At 39.7% G+C, this 27,147-nt stretch overlaps 1 protein-coding gene across 2 annotated transcripts in view; it reads right to left on the bottom strand.

Annotated features, from left to right (window-relative positions):
* arid5b (AT-rich interaction domain 5B) overlaps positions 1 to 27,147 on the bottom strand; it is a 255,016-nt gene that overhangs the window by 149,913 nt on the left and 77,956 nt on the right. For both annotated transcript variants that reach the window (XR_012387838.1, XM_073918238.1), the window contains exon 4: positions 7,521 to 7,751. Coding sequence is in view for 1 of the 2 variants with exons in the window: in XM_073918238.1 (XP_073774339.1) it covers positions 7,521 to 7,751 (231 nt within the window). In the remaining variant the exon portion in view is untranslated. The remainder of the gene's footprint in view (positions 1 to 7,520; positions 7,752 to 27,147) is intronic.

The raw sequence follows: 27,147 nt of genomic DNA, 5'->3' as shown, positions 1-27,147 counted from the left end.
ACAGTTTTTCATTGTTAGTTCGTTACTCACAGTGCATGAACCAATGTTAACATGCATGAGTTTAGATTTGAATAATGCTTTTGTAAATGCTGAACTATGATTAATAAATGCTCTACAAGTATTGTTCATACTTCGTTCATGGTAGTAAATACTTTAACTAATAAATCCTTATTGTAAAGAGTCGCCTGTTTTAGTTGTTTTTTATACTTATTTTATCAATTTTAAATACATTTTAAAATTTGTAATCATTAGCAAAACGGCAATAAAACCGAGCCCTTGTCTTATATCAACAGTACAGGAAGGAAAACAGAGATCTTAATGGCGTTGTGCTGAAATGCTATGGCAGACAGAAAGTCATTATAACCACATGATGAGCGGAGCTCCCAAATTCCCAAATTTATTGAATTCCATATTCTCCCATCACCCAAAAACACACTCACTGCATTCAAACTTGAGTCAACTTAACATCTAGTTGTCTCCTAACATGTGACCAAAGAGCCAGCCAAACCCTGCAGTTATTTCCATTAGCCGAGGAACAAATTACTAAAAATATTCAATATCACCATCTCCACCATTCCAGCTGTATTTCTTTTCCTGAAATAGCACTACTTTCCATTTTCATCTTCAATAACGCACTGGACCTTCTCCGTAAAACTCCCCTCTTCATCGCCAAGCACTGTTATTCGCTTCAAAAAGTTAATGACAAGGCTAAACGCACAAGATTTTCCGCCAAGTAGCCGTCACATCGAGCATAAAAAGCACAAAAAAAAGTTTTTTTTTTTTTTCCCTTTCAGATTTTCTCAGCTTCGGAAAAGGCCAGCATCAGATCTCTCGGTAACAAATCCAGCGTATGGGAGTCTTTACATGAACAATGACTTCATATGTTGAGCTGAAGCCTTAATAAATAACACACCCTGCAAAAAGTTCAGCAGAAAAGACTGGGTTGCAATACAGCGGGCCGCGGTTTGTGTTTTAAAGCCCTGGCGAGAACAAAGACATTTTAATCAGGCTATGCAAATCCCCTGCAGGCCGTCCGATTTGAGCTGAATCCCACACGTTACACTTTTGCGAACAAGAACGTAACAATAAAGTGTTACCGAGCAATCAAAGCAAACCTATGGGCATTCATTAAAGTCATTGGGAGCCATTTACTGGATTGCATCACTCACAGCGAGTCAGTTCGTTTGCCTGGGTTGTTATGTAAACAACTTTATGGCCTTCACAAAAGAGAATAAACCATCTTTTTTTTTCCAACGGGAAGTCGGGAGCGCGTAAACTGGAGGCTCTTTTTCTAACTGGCAACGTCTAGGGAAAAGTGAACTGCACGCAAACCAATGTAACACAAATATTAAAGTACAGGCATTGCTGGACGAATCAAAATGTGAATTTATTGTTTTGCCATATAGGGTTCGTTATAAAAAGTGAACTGTTTATGTAAAGTCAATAACATTACATTTTAAGCTCTGTGTGAATGTAATGTGTCAAACAAGAGGCCTTTGGTAGGTGATATATTGTTCCAGAAATAATTTCAATAATCAATCTTACTAACACAGGCTTGCACAAACCCACACAGGACTCTCCATGTGCGTAATTTAATGTTTTTTTAACAATGTTGTTTTGCCATTTATGCGCTCTTATAAATACAAAGGGCCTTTGGTAGTTGATATATTGTTCCAGAATCAATTTTACAAACACACGCTTACACAAACACACACAGGATTCTCCAGGTGTGTAATTTTGTTTTATACATTGGAATTACAAGGACACAAGTCATGTCCTTGTAAACCAGCTTAATAGAGTACAATTAGGTCATACCCGTGGCATTATACTATTAATATTTTTTTTTACAAAACCCAACACAATAATTTAAGTATGGGGCACTTTTGAGAGTCCATTGCTGGATGAATCATGATGCGAATTTTTTGTTTTGCCATTTATGCGCTCTTATAAATACAAAAGGCCTTTGGTAGGTTATATATTGTTCCAGAATCAATTTTACAAACACACGCTTACACACACACACACACACACACAGGATTCTCCAGGTGTGTAATTTTGTTTTATACATTGGAATTACAAGGACACAAGTCATGTCCTTGTAAACCAGCTTAATAGAGTACAATTAGGTCATACCCGTGGCATTATACTATTATTTTTTTTACAAAACCCAACACAATTATTTAAGTATGGGGCACTTTTGAGAGTCCATTGCTGGACGAATCATGATGCGAATTTCTTGTTTTGCCATTTATGCGCTGTTATAAAAAGCGAAGTGTTTATGTAAAGTCAATAACATTACATACAGTTCTTGTAATGCATCATGCAAAATGCCTTTGGTATATGATATATTATTCCAGTAATCATTTTAAAAATCAATATTACAAACACACGCTTACACAAACCCACACAGGACTCTTCATGTGCGTAATTTAATGGTTTCTTACATTGGATTTACAAGGACACAAGTCATGTCCTTGTAAACCAGCTTAATAGAGTACAATTAGGTCATACCAGTGGCATTATACTATTTTTTTTTTTTTTTTTACAAAACCCAACACAAATATTGAAGTATGGGGCACTTTAGAGAGTCTATTGCTGGATGAATTTTAATGTGAATTTCTTGTTTTGCCATTTATGCGCTCTTATAAATACAAAGGGCCTTTGGTAGTTGATATATTGTTCCAGAATCAATTTTACAAACACACGCTTACACACACAGACACACACACACACACACACACAGGATTCTCCAGGTGTGTAATTTTGTTTTATACATTGGAATTACAAGGACACAAGTCATGTCCTTGTAAACCAGCTTAATAGAGTACAATTAGGTCATACCCGTGGCATTATACTATTATTTTCTTTTACAAAACCCAACACAATTATTTAAGTATGGGGCACTTTTGTCCATTTGAGTCCATTGCTGGATGAATTATAATGTGAATTTCTTGTTTAGCCATTTATGCGCTGTTATAAAAAGTGAAGTGTTTATGTAAAGTCAATAACATTACAGTTCTTGTAATGCATCAAGCAAGAGGCCTTTGGTAGGCGAAATATTGTTCCAGAAATCATTTCAATAACCAATATTACAAACACACACTCTCAATGGGCGTAAAAAAGTAGACATTGGAATTACAAGGACACGTGTCCTTGTAAACCAGCTTAATAGAGAACAATTAGGTCATACCCCTGACATTATCCAAATTTCTGTCCTTGTTAACCACCAAAACCAGTACACACACACATGCACACACACATAAGATGAAATATTTTGAGTATTGTGATTTTTGTTTCAAAAACTGCAATTATACAGTAATACAATGACTAGGATAAGAGTTTATAACGTTTATGTAATGCGTATATGTATATATAAACACATAAACGGTTATATACGGATGTCTGACGTCTATAATAGCGATCAAAATATTGATCTAGAAGACTATGTTAATTATATCATTAATGGTGAAACATAGCATCAAGTAATTGATTAAAAAAGTATTTGTAACTGAATGATTTGTTCAAGAGATTTGTTAAAAAAATGCAGCTCCATCCAGCAATGAAACATTAATGTGGACTTCATGAGTCAGTGAATCATTTAATCTAACTGATTTATTCATTCAATACTATGTAAACAGAATACAGCAATTATTTATTTTCAGAATGTTTTTATGCTAATTAGTTCATTCGTTCAACTAGAATATATAAATATTTATCTGAAAAATAAGTCTAGAGAATATAGAAAATGCCTGTGCATTTAGTTTGGGCCTGCTTTAAATATAGTTGAGTAGTTATTTAGTTGATTATTAGACTATTCACATTTTTAAAATTATATATTTCAATAGTTGGTCAGTTTTTTTCTCACTCTCTGCTCACATTTTTAAATCTGTGTCAAGTTAAAAATGGTTAAAACATAACAAGTCTAAACTAAAAATGTCTCAAAACTTCTGCATTCCATTCCAATCTGCTGTAACCCTTCCAGCTGTTTTTCTAGAAACGAGTTATGCATAAACCATTAAGGAAACTGTGGTCTGATGACCCAAAATCAGCAAACACTTAAAAAGCTTCTTATGCTGTTTTGCATATGCTAATTTTAAGACAGCGCAAACACAAAATATCAGTGAATATAAACTCAGATGCAGTCAGTTACACAGAAATATGTGACTGCACACACAAATAAGGCTTTGCAATATGATGATATTTAAATTATACGGACAATCTATTTTTAAATTTATTGTTTCTTATTGTGCTCTATTCATTTATTTCGTGATGTCAAAAATACATTGTCGATTGTATTTTTCATCATTTATATGAGTGCAATCCGCATTGTTAGACAGTTTTTATTTTTATATGCAATTTATTTAGCAATATTTTATTTAATTTTATGCTGAACAAGTAATAATTTGTTTTTAATAAGTGTTTTATTTTGTATTAATATTTATTTGTATATTTATACTAGTGTTGTTATATGATTAATAGTGAGAGATATTGTGATTGCGATTGCGATTTGATTTACGATTTAATTTTGTAGTCAAGCTTCAGCTGAATAATCTGCAAGCCAGCTCTTAAAAATGACCTTTTTTATTCGAAGTCTGTGATTTTGAAAGCAAAATATTTCCATTTTACCAATGTTGTTGGTCTTTGATATTAATTCATCTATGCTTTTGAAGCAGCAAACGCCATTATCTTTTTTTTTTTATTGTGGGCGTTCCACATAGTTCTGTTGCGCAATTCTAATTAGGCAGAACAAAAGTGTGCTCACTCAATTGGCTAGTAAGTCACACACAGTCAGCAGTCACAAATTTGCTTGGGGGAGATTAAAGAATACATATAAATTTCATATCGTAGCCTCTTGCAATTAACTAATTGCAACATTTCAAATTGCAATTGAGATTGATTTCGATTAATCGCACAGCCCTAGTATAAACACATACTATACATAAACATACAAAATAAATATATTTACATATGTATCAATATTTACATTTAATTTGAAACAAATAAACAAATAAATAAATATTAATATCCAAACAAATATTTTTTCTGATGTAGTCATGCATATATTTATATACACAAAAATATACACAGTAAGCACAAATAAATTTTGGATGGGAGTAATACTGATTGATCTTTTGAAAGCGCTAATTTCTACATTTTTAATTAAACGTTTGCACTGAAGTTCTAAAAAAAATGTGAGAAATATTCTCAAATGAGTAGATTTCTGAGTATATACTTAAGTATGTAACAAAGAAACAATTCTTTACATGTGATCAATATATGTAAACTAATAATTGATTAAATTTATAGAAATGCTACTATATCTTGATATATATCGTTATCAGGATACGAGATGACTCATATCATGATATAAGATTTTTCTCATATCGCCCAGCCCTCCACACGAACCAACCATGATCACAAACAGATCACAGAAAAAGGCAGCCATTTACAGGCAGTAATTACATGCACAGTTGAGGCTTTCCAACCAAAAGTGGGACGAATGGCTGTTTTTGATATCAAAGCTGCCCTTTTTGAAAAAACACATTACTGACACAAGCAGACGGACTGTGACGGACTCAGACCTCAGTGTAAAAACAGGCTTTCAGTTCATCTGAGAGTTCTCCTCTATCATACAACAAGCTCTCCATTCTCAACTCGACAGGCTAAAAGCCACGAGTGTCTGTTTCAATCAGCGGCTCAAAGTCACTCATTCCCGTTCGGACAGAAACAGTGAGACAGCAACCTGTGCTCGACAGCCAATCGCCTGTCAGGTTATAAAAACCAGGGTCTTGCTTTTGCTGATCTGACTAGTTGGACCACAAACTCAATTACTGGATCGTTTGTCATCAATACTCCATTCATTCATACATTCTTCATTCAATTATAGCAACGCAATTAATCTTAATATGAACTAATAAGCTGAAATTGGCCTCTAAACTGTAGGGTCAGAAACATACTCCATGCAAGTAAGCCAATGCAAAGATTTTCTTTAATGTGAGAGTGTTGTTATTATAGATATTTTAGTAAACTAAATCTAAAACCAATAAACTAAATCCATTTTTCTCAAAACTATTATTATTAAACATCAACTGTAATAAATCATACAAGAATCTTAACGTAATAATATTTTTATTGCAGATTAATGGCAAGAAAGTATTTCAAATGCTTATTTAGTTTTAATGGGTGTATTAAAATAACTACAATAAAATGCCTAACAATATTTGCATACAAAAAAACTAAGCCAAAATAAAATTAAATACAATTTATTAAAATTAATAAAAAATGCAAATAACTTTAATTAAATTTAATTATAATATAAATAATATTATACTAAATATAAATTATAAAATGAAAAATAAATACAATCATTAATTAAATTAAATTAAATTGTTAAACATGACAAAAATAATAGTATTTTAAAATTAAAAATGAAACTAAAAGGGCTATGCAATTATTATTTTTTGTTTGTTTCTCAATATTGCAACCGAAACTTACAGTACCCAGTTTGACTAATATTTACAACAAATTTCTGTAGTTTTTAACTTCATCAGCTAGTTATTAAAATCTGGGTCTAAAAATAAAGAGCACAATTAAATGCAACTAAAAATATGATAATAATCTTATTGAAATGTGGATCTAACGATCAGACAGTCTAAAACAAAAATAGAAACAATTAGCAATCTTTTAAATCATAAACAACTTATTATAAATATGACAAATTCAAATTTAGTGCATTTGAAAATAAAAATATAAAATAAAATATTGTGGGATTGCTGTGTTTTCTCTGCTGGAGATCACTTCCAGTATTCCTACCAACCTATAACTCCCAGAACTCTTTGACCTCATCAACCCCAGCCACAGCTGACAATAATCCAGACACTCGCAGACAGACACAGCTGTAGCTCATCTTTACTGATTACATGGAATATATATACACTTCACTTTCACATTCACATTGCTGAGTCTTGTTTCTTCCACGAACATTACAAAGAGTTTTTCCCTGTGTGTCATGCCGAGTTTTGATTCCTGAACCATTTGACCATTGCCTGGACGACTTCTCTTTAATAAACTGCATGTATATCCGCACATCCATTGTCCAGTGTCTGTTTCATAACAATTCTAGAGTGATATATATTATTCTACATATAATGTTTGTAACATTGTATTTAATAGTTTTAGTTTTAACAAAAACTAAAATACTGTATCATCAATAGTATCAAAAGTATTCTTTGTCTTATTTATAAATCAGTCGATCCCAAAAATAATCCCTAAATAATTTATTTTTTCTGTATTCTAAAGATCATGTGCTTATTGCCAAAAAGTAGAAACAAATTACTCATAAATCCCTACTGCATATTGATTATCAAACAAACCTTAATTTGTATTGCTATCGATCAATCTCCACATGTGTCGTAACAGGAATTAAGGCCTGACACATAATTAAACACAACTAATTGCATTCCCGTACTTGCATAGAGTTTGCTTCAGACCCAAGTCAAACAGCTTAACATGGGACTTACCGAACTCATCGCACACACTCTCGTTCTCCACCAGCGTGGGGTGTTCAAACGTGTCCCTGCAGTACAGGATCTGGGTGCTGTTGGTGAGGGATGCGATTCCTCCCAGGGCCAGTACCACATGGTCGGTCAGCAGAGACGACGGCCGTTCCCGGAGCCGGGCAATGATGGAGCGATACCGACAATACTGAGGGTAACTCAATACCAGAACCTTCTTGTCATCCGCATCTTCACCTAAACACAATAAAACAAGAGAACATAGTAAAAAAGAACTCAAAGAAATGTTTTATTTTAAAACTCACATGTTTATTACAAAAACACAAGGGACTGAAAGTAAAACAATTAGGTAGTTTTTGCACTTTATTTTAGTGTTTTCGGTACCAATCGCTCCAGTGTTTGAGCATATGTGTTTGCACTCGGTGAACAGCATTGACAGAATCGGTGACCTTCTTGGCTAATCACAATGATTTCTAATGAGCATGTGAACACAATGGCCAATCAGCCGTGTTTAAGTATGTGCTCAACAGTGCTCAAATGTTAGCAGGAAATGGACATTTTCAAAATTTCTGTATCGATTGGTACCGAAATTCCAGTATGGTAAGAACATCGTTTCCATTTAGGGCATTTTCCATTTAGGGCAAGAAAAACGCCACACAAAACACCAGTTATCAACATATTTTTATTTTTTTATATGTAATAATAACACATAATATTAATAATAACAGGTTTCCACACTACGCTGGAGTTTTCGGGTGCCGAAAATGGAGCGTTTTGGAAACCCTGGAGAGGCTGTTTTTATTCTGAAATGCCGCTGCTCCGTCTCAGTGTGGATGAGGGAAAACGGAGACATCTGAAAACAGGCGGGGCGGCTGAGATTCGCTACCTGATTGGGGCTTTTGTGTCATTGCGTATCCTTCCCTTATTCGTCAAGCCCCTATCACATGACTATAACACATGGCTTTAACGCTACCGAAAGACAGCAGACCAGCCTTCACTGTAAACAACAACATGGACACAGAAATGGGAGCGTTGTTTGCACTATTGTCTGTTTCAGGCGCCATTGTGCAGCTATTCATTTATTACGTTTAGTAACAACTCGACCTCGTTGTCTGTCCACAAAAATACCTCTCTTGCTTTCTTTGCCATCGCGTTCATTGTTTAACCGCCGTTTGTTGACTAACAATAACCAAATGCCGAGCGAGACACATGCTTCCTGTTTTTACTAGAACACGCATGCCCAGAGTGCGCGAATGGTCACGTGATACACGTTTTTGGTGGCGTAGTGTGGACGGAGATATGTTCAGAAATGCTAGTTGAAACGCTAGTGTGGACGCGGATCGTTTTTGATCTAAAACTGTGTTTTAAAACTAAAACGCACTAGTGTAAACGGGGCCTTAGTCAAATAAATGTGCTTCCCTTAAACATTAGCAGTAACCATTCAACAGGAGCCTTCGTTCCTTTATGCAATCTAGAGAACCCCAAAATTCACCAGAAAGCCAATGGAGATCCACCAACTGTCAAATATGCCAAGAAATATTAGCGAAGAGGTAGCTAACACATCTTACTATGAGCTATGTTTTATGTCCATGTCATTTAGAGAGTAAAACGGTTCTCACTTGCTCTAGTTTACTCACAGGATGTTTTTTGCATCATGCTAATTTTCCCCTCAAGCAGAATGTTTTAACTTGTACAAAAGATGCAAATAAAGCGAATTCCACACGTTCACAGCGAACACATTGCACATTCAGTGTTATTTGCACCACTCAGCGGAAATTTGCTGCAATTTGTGTGTTTTGTGTGCATTGACTTTGTATGCAGTCTACTCAAGCAAATACTTATATTTTATTTAGTATTCACTGTAAAAACTGTCAGTGGTGCCTGTGTATGCACTGTGTGTACCTACCATGAGAAGGCTCGTATTAATGTTGCTTTTTATTTATTTTTTATTACATAATTTAAATTGATTATTAAACACTATACACTGCAATATATTGACAAAGCAAGAAAGAATGAGAATAAATAAAAGTGTGCTTTTAAAGTGTGTGTGTAGTTGCATGGTGGGAGATGGGTAAAGAAATCAATGAAGATAGCTATTGAATTAAACAAGGTTCAAAATGAGTAAACGCTTTTTAAAACAGCTAAACTTAATTAAGACATTTGCCAAAAAGACTAAAACTAATGAGACAAATATTGCTTCCCCATATGGGGTAAAGACCGCAGTCTCATCAGCACCTGAGTCAGGGGAAATCCAGGCTCAACCCGTGGCTGCGCAGCCTCCTCGCATGAAACCGCTACCATTTAAGGTGTTTGAAACTATTCTATCTGACAGACTGGCACAAATAAGCAGACATCTTCATTCTCACAACGAGTTTCTGAGTTCCCCTTCGGGGGGAACTTCAGCACTATAAGTGGATTTGATTGTAAAATCCACGCATTGGGAGGTTCGGTTCAGAAGCTACTCGTCTGAAAGAGTATTGAACGGGCCAATTAAGAATGAATTGGCAGCGCAAGCCTGCGCAGGTGAGCGGCATAAGCAATCAACTGAGTATATAAGCTCACCTGGCGCAGCAGACGCTATCCTTTTCGCTTCAGAGACTTTCTGATCGAGTCGATGAGGGTTCCTCCTGCTGTGACCAGCGATTCTGAGCGAACGAGAGCATTCTCCCGGTCCAGAGTGTGTACACGCAGTGGCAGACGGTCGAGCTGGGTTTCTCCCTTGCCTGGCGTTCTTTGGGTCCGGTCCTCCAGAGCGGTGCGTATAAAGTTGCAAACTTCACAGAAAGAGCAACACAGTCGTGCAGCACGTCCTTATCAGGACGGCGCTCCGACTGTGCGTTTCTGGATGCGGTGGTTTCCTGTCCTCGGATGATGGGCGCGGGCACTGTGTTACATGTCTGGGGGTCCAGCATGTTAATGCGCTGCTCGCGGGCAGTTCATGTCGTCATTGCGATGCCATGACTGTTGCGCAAGATCGCGGTTAGCCTTTGCAAAAAGGCGAACCACCCCAGTTGTCCCCTGCTCTGCAGCGGGCACTCGGGCAGATCTGAGGGTTTCAGCGAGAGATAATCCGTCGCCCACGGGCCCGCGGACCTCCCGCTCCTCTAAGCGCTCCATCCAAGCTTCGGGCGGAGGAAGCGATCCGTCTAACAGATGGTAGCCCTTACGCCCGATGACACCGGAGACCAGATGTCCACCGCGGCATCGGAGGGTGGGCTTTCATTGTCCGATGATGATCCAGACCCGCTCGCCCCCTTCGGGCTGGTGAGCGCTGTCACTACGGATCCTGAAACGGACATGTTAGCCGTGCTTTCCCAGGCTGCTTCGGCCGTGGGTTGGAGATGGTTTATCCCCCAGCTCCGCGGCCGGACCGACTAGAGGGGCGTTCCCTTCTTCCCGGAGGTGCACAGTAGGCTCACGCGGTCTTGTAAAGCACTTTTTTCTGCTCGTGCTGCGTGTTCCTCCACCCTAACCACTCTTGACGGTGAAACAGCCAGGGGGTATGTGGCGATTCCTCAGGTTGAGTGCGCGATGGCGGTAAATCCGCGCGGCGCCTCTTCTTGGCGGGGTCCGCCTCGTCTCCCATCCAAAGCCTGTAAGTTATCTACCTCCCTCGGGGCTAGAGCTTACATAGCTGCGGGCCAGGCTGCTTCCGCCTTGCATGCGATAGCCACCTACCAGCGCTACCAAGCGCAGGCGCTGGCCGAGCTGCACGAGGGTGGGTCCAACCCAGGCTTACGAGCTTCGCACCGCCGCCGACTTAGCTCTTCGGACTACTGAGTCCGCTGCGTGTGCGTTGGGGAGGACGATGTCCACATTAGTGGTCCAGGAGCGCCACCCCTGGCTGATATGCGCAAAGTCGACAAAGTCCGCTTTCTTGACTTCCCCATATCCCCAGCCAGGTTCGGCGACACTGTCTGTGAATTCACCCAGGAATTCAAGGCGGTGAGAGAGCAGTTGGTGGGTGATGTCTTATCGGCGGTCCGTAGCCCGCTCCGCCCGCCGTGCCATTCATACCTGCTCCTCGCCGAAGGCGTCCGCCTACGAGAGCTGCTCCGCCCCCGCACACGCCTAAGGCGAAGCGAGCGCGTCGGGCACCTCGGAAGCAGGCAGCCCCCCTGCCCAGAACGCCGCTAAGTCCGGCAACGGACCGCGAAGCGCCCCTGGGACAGGCCATCTGGAGAAGAGGGAACTTGCTCTTTCCCCGCTGGAGGGCGGGGCCCCATTTCCAACGGCACTTTTTACTGCCATGAAAACATTATGAAAGGGCACTTTTCACTTCCCCAGATGTGACAGCCCGAAATCTGCCAGTCTGGGACGCTATGCTTTCTAGCTTGCAGATTCGGTGCGTTTCGCCAGTGGCTCACGAGCGCTGGGAGGACGGTCTCCTTTCTCCCACCCCTCGAGCCTCCCCTCCGGAGCTCGGGTTTGGAGTGAGAGCAAATATCTCACCTCCAGCTTTTCCGTGGGACCCGCGAGCTTCCCGGATCAGCACACCCACTCCGCGCTGCCCCACTGCTGGTACGTCAGCGATTGTAGCGATGAGTCCATTAGCGAGAGCTCTGCCTGCCTGGTTAGCGCGGGCCAGCTCTTCGCGGTGGCTCATACGCACAATCAGACTCGGCTATGCGATTCAGTTCGCGAAAGGGCCCCCCAAGTCACGGGTGTGTATTCACCAGGGTCAGCCCCCTGTCCGCCCCTGTCTTGCGAGAGGAGATTGCTGTCCTCCTGGCGAAGGATGCAATCGAGCCGCTCCCTCCAGCCGAGATGGAGAGCGGGTTTTACAGCCCACGCTTCATCGTGCCCAAAAAGAGCGGTGGGTCACGGCCAATCCTAGATCTGCGCGTTTTGAACCGCTGCCTGCACAAGCTGCCGTTCAGAATGCTCACGCAGAAGCGCATCCTCCGGTGCGTTCGTCCTCTGGGTTGGTCTGCAGCATTAGACCTGATGGACGCGTATTTCCATGTCTCCACTCTTCCTCGCCACCGACAGTTTCTGCGGTTTGCGTTTGAAGGTCGAGCTTGGCAATACAAAGCCCTCCCCTTCGGGCTCTCTCTGTCTCCGCGGGTCCTCACCAAGCCCGCGGAGGGTGCCTCAGCGCCCCTTCGGCTCGCGGGCATCTGCATACTCAATTTCTTTACGACTGGTTGAATTGCCCTCTCTTTTGATTATGCACAGAGTTGATTATGCACAGAGACAAAGTGCTCTGGCACTTCCACCTGTGGGGGTTTCAGGTCAACCGAGAAAAGAGCAAACTCGCCCCCGTGCAGAGGATCTCTTCTCTCGGGCTGGAGCTGGACTCGGTCACCATGGCAGCGCGCCTCTCCGGAGAGCGCGCTCAGCTGATGCTGTACTGTCTGAGAGAGCTCGACAGTAAAATAGTGGTCCCACTGAAACAATTTCAGAGGCTCCTGGGGCATATGGCATCCGCAGCCGCTTCATGCCGCTCGGATTATTCTATATGAGACCACTTCAGCACTGGCTTCACGATCGAGTCCCCAGACGCGCATGGCACGCGCGCGCACACCGAGTCTCTGTTACTGCGCTGTGTCGCCGCGCCCTCAGCCCTTGGAGCGACCCCTCGTTCCTACAGGCCTGGGTGTCTCTAGAACAGGCGTCCAGTCTTGTTGTCGTTTCAGCAGACGCTTCCAACACGGGCTGGGGGGCTGTGCGTTGCGGGCATGCGGCTGCGGACCTGTGGAAAGGTACCCAGTTGCATTGGCATATCGCCTGGAGCTGTTGGCAGTGTTCCCCGCTCTCCACCGTTTTTTTCCGGTGTTGGAGCGGCAACACGTGCTGGTCAGGACGGACAGTACGGCGGCGGTGGCGTATATCAGCCGTATAGGGGGTATGCGCTCTCGCCGCATGTCTCAGCTCGCCCGCCGTCTGCTCCTCTGGAGTCATCCGCGGCTGAAATCGCTGCACACCATTCATATTAAGGCAAGCTCAACCGTGCAGCCGATGCGCTCTCACGGCAGCCTTGCGTCCTGGAGCATGGAGACTCCACCCCGAGTCTGTTCAGCTGATATGGGCGCGATTCGGGGAAGCCCAGATCGATCTGTTGCTTCCCCCGAGATCGCTCATTGCCAGTTGTTCTTTCCCTGACCGAGTGCTCTCGGCACGGATGCACTGGCTTACAGCTGGCCTCGGGGCACGCGCAATACGCGTTTCCCCCAGTGAGCCTGCTCGCGCAGTTACTGTGCATGGTCAGGGAGGACGAGGAACAGGTTGCTGGTTGCGCCCCTCTGGCTCAACCGGACCTGGATGTCAGAGCTCTCCCTCGCGATAGCCCTCCCCTGGCAGTCCCTTCGAGAGAGCACCTACTCTCTCAGGGACAGGGCACCACCTGGCACCCTCGCCGATCTTTGAAGAGATTTTAGACGCGAGGAAGACTTAGGTAACCTCCGATTGCGGTGGCTAATACCGTCACTCGGGCTAGAGCCCCCTCCCCGAGCGCGCCTATGCCCTGACGTGAAGTCTATTCACTGAATGGTGTGTCTCTCGCTGAGAAGACCCCCGTAATTTGCCAGATCAGCGTTGTGCTTTCTTTACGCCGAGAGAAGTTGGAGAGCAGGCTGTCGCCCTCCACACTCAAGGTTACGTGGCTGCCATCTCCGCTCTCATAACGCGGTGGCTGGCAGCACCGTGGGAACGCATAACCTCATCATCCGGTTCCTCAGGGGCGTTAAGCGAATTAATCCACCCCGCCCCCTCTCATGCCCTCTTAGGATCTCGCCCTCGCGTCAGATCCCTTCGATCCTCGACTCAGTATATTTCTGTCCCTGAAGACAGCTCTGCTGGTCGCGTTGATATCGATTAGAGGGTCGGGGACCCGGAGGCATTTTTCGGTCAGTGACTCGTGCCTGTAATTGGGCTGGCTTCTCTCACGTATGAGACCCCGCCCGCGATATGTGCCCAAGGTTCCTACCACTCCGTTTTAATACGAGGTAGTGAGCCTGCAAGCGCTGCCCTCGGAGGAGGCAGACCCAGCCCTTATTTATTGTCCAGTTCGCGTTTTGCGTATTATCCGGACCGCACTCAGAGTTTAGATCATCTGAGCAGCTCTTCGTCTGTTATAGCGGTCGGCAGCAGGGAAGTGCCGTACCGAAATAAGTTCCCACTAGATTGTGGATGCCTTTCTTTCACTATCAGAGCCGAGATGAGCCGCGTCCCCCGAGAGCGCGTGCGCACTCCACTCGGAGCTTCGCATCCTCTCGAGCGCGCGCACGCGGCGCCCCTCTAACAGACATCTGTAGAGCTGCGGGCTGGGTGACACCCAACACATTTGCAAGGTTTTACAATCTGCGAGTGGAGCCGGTTTCCTCAAGGGTATTAGGTAACCCTTGGTGATTGAGGAAACAATTCGGTAGGGTGTTGAAACACGCTTGCTGCGCCATTTTCCCTAACACGGAGATACGTGCGCCTTTTTATCTGTCAGTAAAGTTCCCCGTCAGGTGAGCCCTGCAGATTCCTCCGTGGCCCCCAGCACTGACTCAGCGGAGGAGTCACTTGCTGGCCCACTACGTTGTAGGTCTGCCCGCTGGTCAGCCCGCGTTTTGGGTAAAGGTGTCTGCTATGCGTGGTCCCCACTAGGCGATCCCATATGCTTATTCAGCCACGGTTAAGTCCCCCCCCCCCCTGGGCGGACCCGTGTCTTCCCTCCCCGCTAACCACTCTTTTGCTATGCGTACTCCCCCTTTTTTAGGGCTAGTCCATATGTAAATTCTGCCATCTATCCCCCCTTGGGTAACGGATGGCCTCCGCAGCGTCCTCCCTATCGGGATTGCACGCTTCCCAACGTACTGTCGTATTCCTAGAATTATCTAGATGCTCACGACACCCCAAAAAATATATATAAATCCGTAAAACTTCTGTTGAAGTAGGATAAATTAGGGCCAGGGACACGTTGGAGGACCGCGCCCCCCATGATGTGGGTGCGTCACGCTTGCTTGACTATCTCCTCATCGGGGGTGTTGGTAAGGTGCAGTCATTATGGCGCTTTCAATGGGCTCCCAATGCGTGGATTTTACAATCAAATCCACTTATAGTGCTGAAGTTCCCCCCGAAGGGGAACGTTCGAGGTTACTAAAGTAACCCTTCGTTCCCCGAGGAGGGGAACGGAAGCACTATACTCCGTCGCCATAATGACTGTCCCTTAGCTGTTGAAAGTCTCTTCAGCTTAAAAAGGATAGCGTCTGCTGCGCCAGGTGAGCTTATATACTCAGTTGATTGCTTATGCCGCTCACCTGCGCAGGCTTGCGCTGCCAATTCATTCTTAATTGGCCCGTTCAATACTCTTTCAGACGAGTAGCTTCTGAACCGAACCTCCCAATGCGTGGATTTTACAATCAAATCCACTTATAGTGCTTCCGTTCCCCTCCTCGGGGAACGAAGGGTTACTTTAGTAACCTCGAACGTTCTCTTACCCTTCCGAAAGAGTTTGAGACTGCTTTTGAAGCACTTTGTAGCTTAATGTGTGTTAAGTGACGTAACGGAAGTGGGTGGAGCTAGAGGGGGAAACTAGTGGCGGGAGCGTCAGAATGAAAAAAGCGGTTACTGCTGAAGGATGTAATAAAAACAAGCTATTGAATAAAATAATGTAATAAAAAGAAGCTATTAGTTGTGTGTGTGTGTGATCATCCAACAATGACACAATTCACCTCAGATGTTATTCGTTGTTCTTGTTTATCTAGTAGATAACTGACCAACAAAAAATATATTAAAATTAGGATACAATGATGTGCTTTCATTTTCTAGGTCTCCCTCACGGCAATGCCCTTACTGTAAATGATTTGACAGCATGCATCAGTGGTTTTTGAGATTGAAATAAGAAAAAGGGGTGGTGCTGGATATGTGCATACCTTTGAATAAAATCCTGCAGGCGCCCCTGATCACTATTTGTATTTACTATTTACACTGCAAAAAACGCTTGTCTTACTTAGATTTTTTTGTCTTGTTTCTAGTCCAAATATCTAAAAATTCCTAAATCAAGAAGAATTTTCCAGACAAGCAAAACATATTGTCTTGTTTTGAGAAATAATATGCCAATATTAAGTGAGTTTTTCCTTTAAACAAGCAAAATAATCTGCCAATGGGGTAAGCAAAATAATCTTACGTCGAAAGAAAAACAAGATTAATTTGCTTACCCCATTGGCAGAAAATGCTTCTTGATATAAGAAATTTTAGATATTTAGACTAGAAACAAGACAAAAAATCTAAGCAAGACAAGCATTTTTTGCAGTGTACTGTGAAACCTGCAAAATACCTAACAACGGTATCACTTTCATTTATAAGTACACTTGCGTAGAAAACTCAATACGTGAACAGCACCTAATGCTGATCTCCAATGTGTCCATGCTTTAACTCACATTTGAACTCAACAGATTGAACAGAAGAATTGTATTGGACAAAACGTCAATGTTGCAGGTCACACACACTTATTATGTAACACTAAAGACCAATGGTATAGTTGAGTTTCAAAGTTTCCAGTTTCAACGTTTGTTTAAATAAAAAATTTCTTATACAAACTTCATACAAACTTATATTTGATCTGGTCGATTTGTTCTTCAATTTGACTGAACCATTGTTGAATGTTCTGATAGCACCATACTGAATACTTGCATCCCATAATATCGTTACAAAAATACACACAATGTTTTGCTTGTATTCACTTGATGAGTCATAACACACAAAGACTCATCGATAAATCTCATAGTCTCCTATATTAGCTTGACGGTAATGATAATTCAATCCAAAGCGAAGCACCGTGACTTCATGTGGCTAATTTTATTCTATAATGGAGAACCATGGAGGAGAGATGCTCCCAGGGGTCCGGATATAGATTTGTGGGCTATTATGTTTTACTAGAGGCTGAGCTGCTGGTTTAACATGACAGCTCTCTGTTAGGATTGGCAATATAAAAGATTCTGGGCAGGAAGCCACGTCACTCGGTTCTTGGAGATCAGAGATCTAAACAATAGCATTCGCCAGTTAGTCTTCCCATCAGAACTGGAAAGAAAAAAAACTGAATCAAAGAATCATTCACATCTTTTGACCTCAAAAACCTGACACCTCAGAATACAAGCTCTCCTAATATGACATGTGAGTCGCAAACCTCAAACGAAGCTGTCCCTGGAGAGAACAAGCTATTTTGCTTTATTCACACATATTCTGCTGCCAGGAGTCATAAAACTACTTTTTTTAGACTTTCTTTTTTAGTTTTGTTTGCATCAATACTGGAAAATGGAATTGCTGCCAATTACTGTTTCCAGACAGGTTTCCCAATTACTCGCCATTATCTGCAATTATTCACAAAAACTGTGTGAGGAGGGTTAGCTTACACAGGCCATCTACAGTACAGACGACAATTAAAAAAAAAATTATTTAGCTAGACTGATTATTTCAGCAATAACAACGTAAGGTGGGTCGTCACAATTATGGTGCATGACTACAGCGGCCTGTTTCAAATGAAATGGATATACTGCGGCCTCAAATTGATGACTGTAGAGAAGAGAACATGAAATATTTTGATTTATATGCTGTTTAGTTTTATTGGACTTTTACTGGATGTATTTCGTTTTCTGTGGAGCACATTTCCTCAGTCTTTCTATCTTTCTTATCCATTTTAAAATGCCTGGATCTTCCTGTCCATTAAAAAAAAAAAGAAAAAAAAAAACATTAAAATCAACACTGCCATAATATTGAACTGATATTTTTAATAGATGGAGTAAAATTAGCTTGTTTTAATGAGGAAAATAAGAAATTTCAAACATTGTGCACAATACTGTTAATAATTAAACAACCCTACTATAACAGGTTGGTGTGAAAAAAAGGTGTTGATTTACATTTGCATAAATGAAGTGACAAACGTATAACATAAATATAATGCATGGCATGGCATATAGCGTTTGGCATGGCCAAAACAAAAAATAAACTCACAGTGTGGTTATAAAAACAAAGCTAGACAGAGAACAACGGCAACATGAAGGCTATATATACTGTACCAAACACTATGGATCACATGACATTAAACAGCCAATGGGAAATAGTTAGCGTAGTTAAAGAAAAATAATGAATTAACAATAATAATAATAGCCCATTAGTTAATGTATAATGTTCACTAATAAAAACTATTTTTTACAGTATTTATCATCTTTGTTAATGTTAGTTAAACTTATTTAAGTTGTTCATTGTTACTCACAGTGCATTAACTAATGTTAACAAGCACACATTTGGATTTTAATAAAGCATTAGTGGAGAGCGAGGACGAAAGTACCATTTTTTAATCAGACTTAATTAATAGATACTGTTTGAGGCAACGCAGTGGCGCAGTAGGTAGTGCTCTGTCGCCTTCTCCCTGCAGTCGCGTGGGTTTCCTCTGGGTGCTCCGGTTTCCCCCAGCCCAATGACATGCGGTACAGGTGAATTGGGTAGGCTAAATTGTCCATAATGTATGTGTGTGTGTGTGAATGAGTGTGTGTGGATGTTTCCCAGAGATGAGTTGCTGCTGAAAGGGCATCCGCTGCGTAAAAACGTGCTGGATAAGTTGGCGGTTCATTCCACTGTGGCGACCCCAGATCGATAAAGGGACTAAGCCGAAAAGAAAATGAATGAATGCATGAATGAATTAATGTTTGTAGCAGAAATTTTGTCTGCAGTAACTAACTCACAAGGGTGCTATTTTGTACCAATCTAGAACAATTCCAATAGAACTTCACTTTAAACAAAAGTTGCACATTATTACTTTTGACCCCATCAGCAGGGACGAAAATAACACACAGGTGGGTCAGAAACAACACAACAATATAAGCTAGATTTTTTTGTGTTACTTGTTTGTAATAACTATCCATAACTATATTTATATCCTTTATCTTTGAAAAAAAAATGTACAAAACGACATTTTTATTTTAAGTTTCAGTATATTTTAAAAGTAATCAGACAATAAAATGTAATTATTTAGATTTTTTTGTGCTGAATGTGTTGTCAGTTTGGAAAGCATATGCTATTAGGGCAGAATAAAATCTCTTTGTGACTTTCATCCTGTGTTACTTTACTGCGCTCCTCTAGTAAATGTTAAACTTTGATTATTAACTGTGATTCAAATATTGTATACTTAGTTTACAATCGTAATTCGCATCAATGGAAACTTTTTTTTATGCAAACAATATTTCCTATTGCATCAGCTGAAATTCAAAATATAAATGTAAAGACTTGAAATAAAAAAGACGACAGATACATTTCTTTACAAATTAAGGCAAAATAAACTACCAAATACTTTCAATAATAATAAATATAACACAATGCACTTAAATATCACCTCAAAACAATATGGTGGTTTTGAACTGTAGACGCTCCCAATATTTTACATTTTCATTTTATTACAAAAATAAACAAACCTCATATTTATTTGCACTTCATGATGCGGCCGAATAACATTTTCCTAAATAAGTGCCTCCTTTCGCCACAAAGAAAAACAATTTGACTTCATTTCCAGCAGTTCCGAGACCCATTTAAGACCCACAGCATTCTCCTCCTTTACTCGCAATTAGCACCACTGAGACTGGTCTCAAAATATCCCTCTTTTAAGGGCCGCACTGCGCCATGCTAATCACGCAGGGATCCAACGTACATTTTCTTGATTAGATTCGGCTTTGGGCTACGGAAGAGGTCAGGAACGAGCTCAACAGCCACACTGTTAATAAAACCCAACCTTTTCTAAAGAAAGGATTTTATTCTTTTTTATGTTCAGTGATTTAATTGGCTAGGACGACACTATGATTAGAGAGCACTGAAAATCACATTACGCAATTTTCCTGTAACACACTTGACAAGAAGCCTTTGTGAGGAGAAAACACACACACATGCACGCACAAATACAGTTGACGTCAGAATTATCAGCCCTCCTGAATTATTTTTTCCCCAATTTCTGTTTAATGGAGAGATTTTTTCAGCCGATTTCTAAACATAATAGCTTTAATAGCTGATGTCTAGTAATTGATCTTCACCATGATTCTTTCATTCATTTTTTACCGCTTTTCCGGGGTCGGGTCACAGGGGCAGCCCAGACGTCCCTCTCCCCAGACACTTCCTTCAGCTCCTTCGGGGGGATCCCGAGGCGTTCTCAGGCCAGCTGAGAGACATAGTCCTTACAACGTATGGGAACAATCCTGGAACACCTCCATAGGTAGACGTACAGGAGGCATCCAAAACAGATGAGCCAACTCAGCTGACTTCTATCGATGTGGAGGAGCAGCGGTTTTACTCCGAGCTCCTCCCGGGTGACAGACCTCCTCACCCTATCTATAAGGGTGCGCCCTGCCACCCTGCGAAGGAAACTCATTTTGGCCGCTTGTATAAGAGATCTTGTCCTTTCAGTCAGGACCCAAAGCTGATGACCATAGGTGAGAGTAGGAACGTAGATTGACCAGTAAATCGAGAGCTTTGCCTTTCGGCTCCTTATTTACCACAACAGACCGATACATTGACCGCATTACTGCTGCCACTGCACTGATCCGTCTGTCAATCTCACGTTCCATCCTTCCCTCACTCGTGAACAAAACTCCAAGATACTTGAACTCCTCCACCTAGGGTAGGGACTTTCCTCCAACCTGAAGATGGCAAACCACCTTTTTCCGGTGAAGCAATATAGCCTCGGACTTAGAGGTGCAGATTCTTCACCATCATGACAGTACATCATACTTTACTAGATATTTTTCAAGATACTATCCAGCCTAAAGTGACATTCAAAGACTTAACTAGGTTAATTAGACAAGTTTGAGTAATTAATCATTCAGATCCCCTAGTTTTTCACGATTCCGCGATCGATGAATCCAACGGAAAATCAACAAGAAGTCACAAATTTTTTGCAGTCCAGCTAAATTCTTAATTTAAACGCAAAATAACCTCAAAAAATACATTTTAAATCTCATAAAACATCCAATTCCAAACCATATAATCAAATTATATTTATTTCAGTTTGCAGTTAATTGTTTTACAAGACTTATAGACACTGCATACGCAGCGCACGTGATATATTTGAGTGTCTCTCAAAAAATGACATCTCACCTGCGCCCACACAATCATTACATTACGCGGATGGAGCGCAAGTGTTTTACATATGAAGTTAAAGCAAAGATGGGATTCGCAGAAACAAAGTCGGAGCAAACTTCTATCAAACGAAGCAATCGAACTAACAGATTGCGATTGGTTCACGGATGACGACCGCTGGATGTCACCGAAGGACATTATTTGTGCTTTACATGTATGGCTGGTATTATGATGTGCGTTATGATGTGGGAGCGAAATCTGAGAGAAAGTAAGATCGTAGATAAAAATAAGAGTTATACAACCTTTTTTTGGCTTAATCCCTACCATTTTAGATTTTGTATTGTCGTGAAAACATCAAGGGGGTTCTGATCATTGTATGACAGTGGTTTGTTCTGTAGACAATTGAGAAAAAAAATATTGCTTAAGGGGGCTACTAAAATTAACCTTAAAATGGTTTAAAAAAATAAAAAACTGCTTGCATTCTAGTCGGGGAAAAAAAAAGACTTTCTCCAGAGGAAAAAAATATTATAGGACATACTGTGAAATTCCTTTCTCTCTTAAACATAATTTAGGAAATGTTTCACAGCAAAAATCACAGAAGGTCTAATAATTTTCACTTCAACTGTAGGTAATGTGTCCCAAAATCAGACTGAAATCTGAATGAGTAATCCTAACATGCCTGATCAGATCAGAGCAAACGGACACTTTGCCCATGTCAGTTAGCTTCATGTATAGTGTTCGAGTGCTCCACAAAAATGTCAAATGGGCCTCTGAGGGAATATATTTACATAACACCTCTCCACCGCTTGCTGCTGCCAAAGAGGACCAATTAAACATAAAACACGGGCGTATGTGGTTAAAAACGCCCCTGAGTTTTAATAATTCATGATATTTTTTGTTCTGCAAAACTCGAGTTTGAGGATCTGCGGTATCAATCAAAAGCGAATGAAGCTGTTTTTGAACAGAACCTTTGTTTTGATGAGATGGAATGAAACGCAGGCTCTCGACGTTTTCATTATTTAAAAAAAGACGGAATGTCAAGTTACAAGACAGAACAAAAAGCTCAAGGAAACGGATGAAAAGAGAATGATATATATAGACTAATTAGTAGCCAAGGTACTTATACTTTCAGTAAAAAAAACAATGTAAATAAAAAAACAAACCTATCCATGCTCACTAAAAAAATGTGCCTTTTAGAAACATTGCTACTATATATATATACAGTTAAAGTCAGAATTATTAGTTCCCTTTGAATTTTTTTCTTCTGTTTTAAATATTTTCCAAATGATGTTTAACAGAGCAAGGAAATTTTCACAGTATATCTGACAATATTTTTTTTCTTCTAGAGAAAGTTTATTTGTTTTATTTCAGCTAGAATAAAAGCAGTTTTTTTATTTTTTTAACACAATTTAAGGGACAAAATTATAAGCTCATTTCAGCTATATTTTTTTCTCGACTGTCTACAGAACAAACCATCGTTATACAATAACTACTCTAATTACCCTAACCTACCTAGTTACCCTAATTAACCTAGTTAAGCCTTTAAATGTCACTTTAAGCTGTATAGAAGTGTCTTGAAAAATATCAAGTAAAATATTATTTGCTCTCATCATGGCAAAGATAAAATAAATTCATTATTAGAAATGAGCTATTCAACTATTATGTTTAGAAATGTGCTGAAAAAAATCTTAAATTGGGGGAAAAAATAAACAAGCGGTCTAATAATTAAGGAGGGCAAATAATTCTAACTTCAACTGTAAATGCCTTTTAAATATTATGATTAGGGCTGCATGACATTGAAAAAAATCTGACATTGCGATATTTTGTTTTTCTGCTATATATACATTGCAATGTGAATATTATTTTACAAGATAGCTTGAATAGTTTTTTTTAGGTTAAAAATAATCTTGATTGGGGTGACTTTTATAAGGGTGTGAATCCTGTATAAAAAGTAAACAAATTCCAAGCAAGAATAATTAAAATGGAGCAAAGATAAAAGGTCAAAGAAACAGTTTTTCGGATAGTCAAACAGTATTCAGGAACAGAAATGTAATAATAATATTATTAATAATAAAATGTCAAAGACTTCATTGTATTATAATTCAGTAAAACTATTCTTCATTGCATTTACAAATGTTGTACGTTTTTGTGCTGAATAAGGATGCAACAATTACAGATTTTGGTTGTAGGATTATAGTCTGAGGAATAATCATGGTTTTAATGATTATAATGCATTCAGTAATTTCAAAACACTACTAAATCTTAGAAAACTGCTCACAAACAACTAAGGTTTACAGAGAATGGTCCGAAAAAGAGAAAATATCCAGTAAGCGGCAGTTTCAGTGGACGTTGTCTTGTCTGATGAGTCTCAATTTTCGTTGTGACATTTGGCATCAACAACATGAATGCATGAATTCATGCTGCTTTGTATCAACAATTCAGGCTGCTGGTGGTGGTGTAATAAAGTGGGGGATATTTTCTTGGCACACTTTGGGCCCATTAGTAACAATAGAGCATCGTGTCAAGGCCAAAGTCTACCTAAGTAATGTTGCTGTCCAGTTCCATCCCTTTATGACCACAGTGTACCATCTTCCATGTCATAAAGCGCGAATCATCTCAGGCTGGTTTCTTAAACACGACAATAAGTTCACTGTACTCAAATGGCCTCAACAGACACCGGATCTCAATCCAATAGGCCACCTTTGGGATGAGGTGGAACGGTAGATTCACATCATGGATTTGCAGCCGACAAATCTGCAGCAACTGTTTGATGCTATCATGTCAATATGAACCGAAATCTCCGCGGAACATTTCCTGTACCTTGTTGAATCTATGCCAAGAAGGATTAAGGCAGTTCTGAAGCCAAAAGGGGGTCCAAAACAGTACTAGTAAGGTATACCTTATAAAGTGGCCGGTTAGTGTACATTGCAATTACGACTCATGCTGTGAACAAAAAAGAAAAAAAAAACATCAACCCACTCATGATGTTTGTTTAAAGCTCACTCTTTAACATGCCCAGTCTTGTGATGGAAGTTTACAAGACTATTTATGCAAACTACCTCTCAACACGTCTTTTCAATAAACTTCCAATCAGCAGTTACACTTAAGTCCATAACCCTTGATTACAACACGAAAATAAAGCCTGTTTGCTTATAACACAAGGAAACCTGAGCTGTCACCATACAACAAAGTTTGCTATCAGCCAGACATCTTCTGCAGACACCAGGGAACTCTGACTAAGCCTCAATAAAAACAGCCGCCGCTAATGTACATTACGCATAAAGCTTTAAAAGTCTGGCCAAATAGGCCGGTGAATTCCCAGAAAGTCAAACGCGGGGCTTGAGATACATTCCTTTACATCTCCACCCTCCAAAACAACCGTTAACCAACATATTCTCCCCTGTCACTGAGTCAGCTTCAGCAAACACGCTGTAATAACTACCTGTCTCTTTAAAATATGCAGGTCAAAATATCAATCCAAGCATGATGACAGAGATTGAACGGTTTAAAAAAAAAACAGATCGACACAGTTTCCTTTTATTATTTTGTTCTGTGACTGTATAAGCACATAACTTTTCCATCAAATATACACTACAAACAAAGCCAGATCTTATTTTAGTCTATTTAAGACAGCTGTATGTAAGTTTTTGACTCTTCCAAAGCATGAAATTAGCATAATATGTTTGCAGATATTTAAGAAACATGCTAAAATCAGATATTCTGCTTTGAAAATGTGTTTTCCGAGCCACAATGTCTGTCTTTGATTTGGTCATTTTAACCTGCCCAATGTAGCCTTGGTGGAAAACAGCGTACTTTATTGATTCATTCAGAAATGCTTTGAAAGCATGCGTCCATGACCGAAATGCGACCTCCGGTGGACAGTAGCAGACTCCGAAATGAGACGCAGATTCAGTTATAAATATACATAAAAATATACAAAAGTAAAAAAAAAAAAAAACATTTTAAGGTTAAAGTTATTTGCCCCTTTAAGCTATATTTTATTTCGATAGTTTACAGAGCAAACCATCGTTATACAATAAATTGCCTAATTACCCTAACCTGCCAAGCCTTTAAATGTTACTTTAAGCTGTATAGAAGTGTCTTGAAAAATATCAAGTCAAATATCATTTACTGTCATCATGACAAAAATAAAATAAATCAGTTATTAGAAATGAGTTATTAAAACTATTATGTTTAGAAATGTGTTGAAGAAATCTTCTCTCCGTTAATAGAATATGGGGGAAAACACAAACAGGGGGGTAAGTAATTTAGGGGGGCTAATAATTCTTAATTCAACTGTAGTTTGAACAAACAGCATATGTAATGTTTTATACTTAAATACTTAAGTATTAAATATTACTTAAATATTATAACTTAGATTTTATAGTAATATTACCATAATATATTATATTGTTGTTTATATTATATTATATTGAACACTCAACAGCAAATTTAAATATAATTTTTGGCCCACTTACTTTTTATTATATATATATATATATATATATAAAAAAAAAAAAAATATATATATATATATATATATATATATATATATATACATACATATAAATATATATATATATATATATATATATATATATATATATATATATATATATATATATATATATATATATTTATTTATTTGTTTGTTTGTTTATTTATTTGTTTATTTATTTAATTATTTGTTTAAGCACGGTGGCGCAGTGGGTAGAACAATCGCCTCACAGCAAGAAGATGCTGGTTCGACCCCCGGCTGGTTCAGTTGGCATTTCTGTGTGGAGTTTGCATGTTCCCTGTGTTGGCGTGGGTTTCCTCCGGGTGCTCCGCACAGTCCAAGAACATGCGGTACAGGTGAATTGAATAAACTAAATTGGCCGTAGTGTGCATGAGTGTGTGTCAAAGTGTTTGGATATTTCCCAGTGTTGGGTTGTGGCTGAAAGGGCATCCGCATTAATAAAGGGAGTGAGCCGAAAAGAAAATGAATGAATGATTATTATTTGTATTGAACTGAACACTAAAAAATTTAAAGTAAACCAACCTCAATCAAAACTTTTATGCCATATCATTGGCATTTTACAGTGCATACTATTCATATTTTAGATAGTATATATTCTTATAGATAATAAATATCCTTATATACAGTAAAATTTAATTATACAGTACACTGTACACACAATATGTTTGTATGAAAAAATATATAAAAAAACCCTCTTAATTATTTATAAATATCTAGAACAATTTTTGAGGTGTTGAGATGCTCTGAAAATATCTATCTATCTATCTATCTATCTATCTATCTATCTATCTATCTATCTATCTATCTATCTATCTATCTATCTATCTATCTATCTATCTATCTATCTATCTATCTATCTATCTATCTATCTATCTATCTATCTATCATGTTTCTGCCACAGAAGAAAAGATGGAGAGAGTAGTTTGGTCGTTTATGCACTAATCAGCTCATGAACAGACTAAAACTTTATCTCTCTTCTTCATTAACAGTATACATAATGAACACAAACAACACTGTGCTGTCAGCATTTAGAAATAAACATATCTCGACTGAAAATATTTCGCATCC

The sequence above is a fragment of the Danio rerio genome, chromosome 12, assembly GCF_049306965.1.
Source record: "Danio rerio strain Tuebingen ecotype United States chromosome 12, GRCz12tu, whole genome shotgun sequence".
In the NCBI taxonomy this organism is placed as follows: domain Eukaryota; kingdom Metazoa; phylum Chordata; class Actinopteri; order Cypriniformes; family Danionidae; genus Danio; species Danio rerio.
The sequence above is the reverse complement of the archived record's forward strand: the minus strand, read 5'-3'. Positions and strand labels throughout refer to the sequence as shown.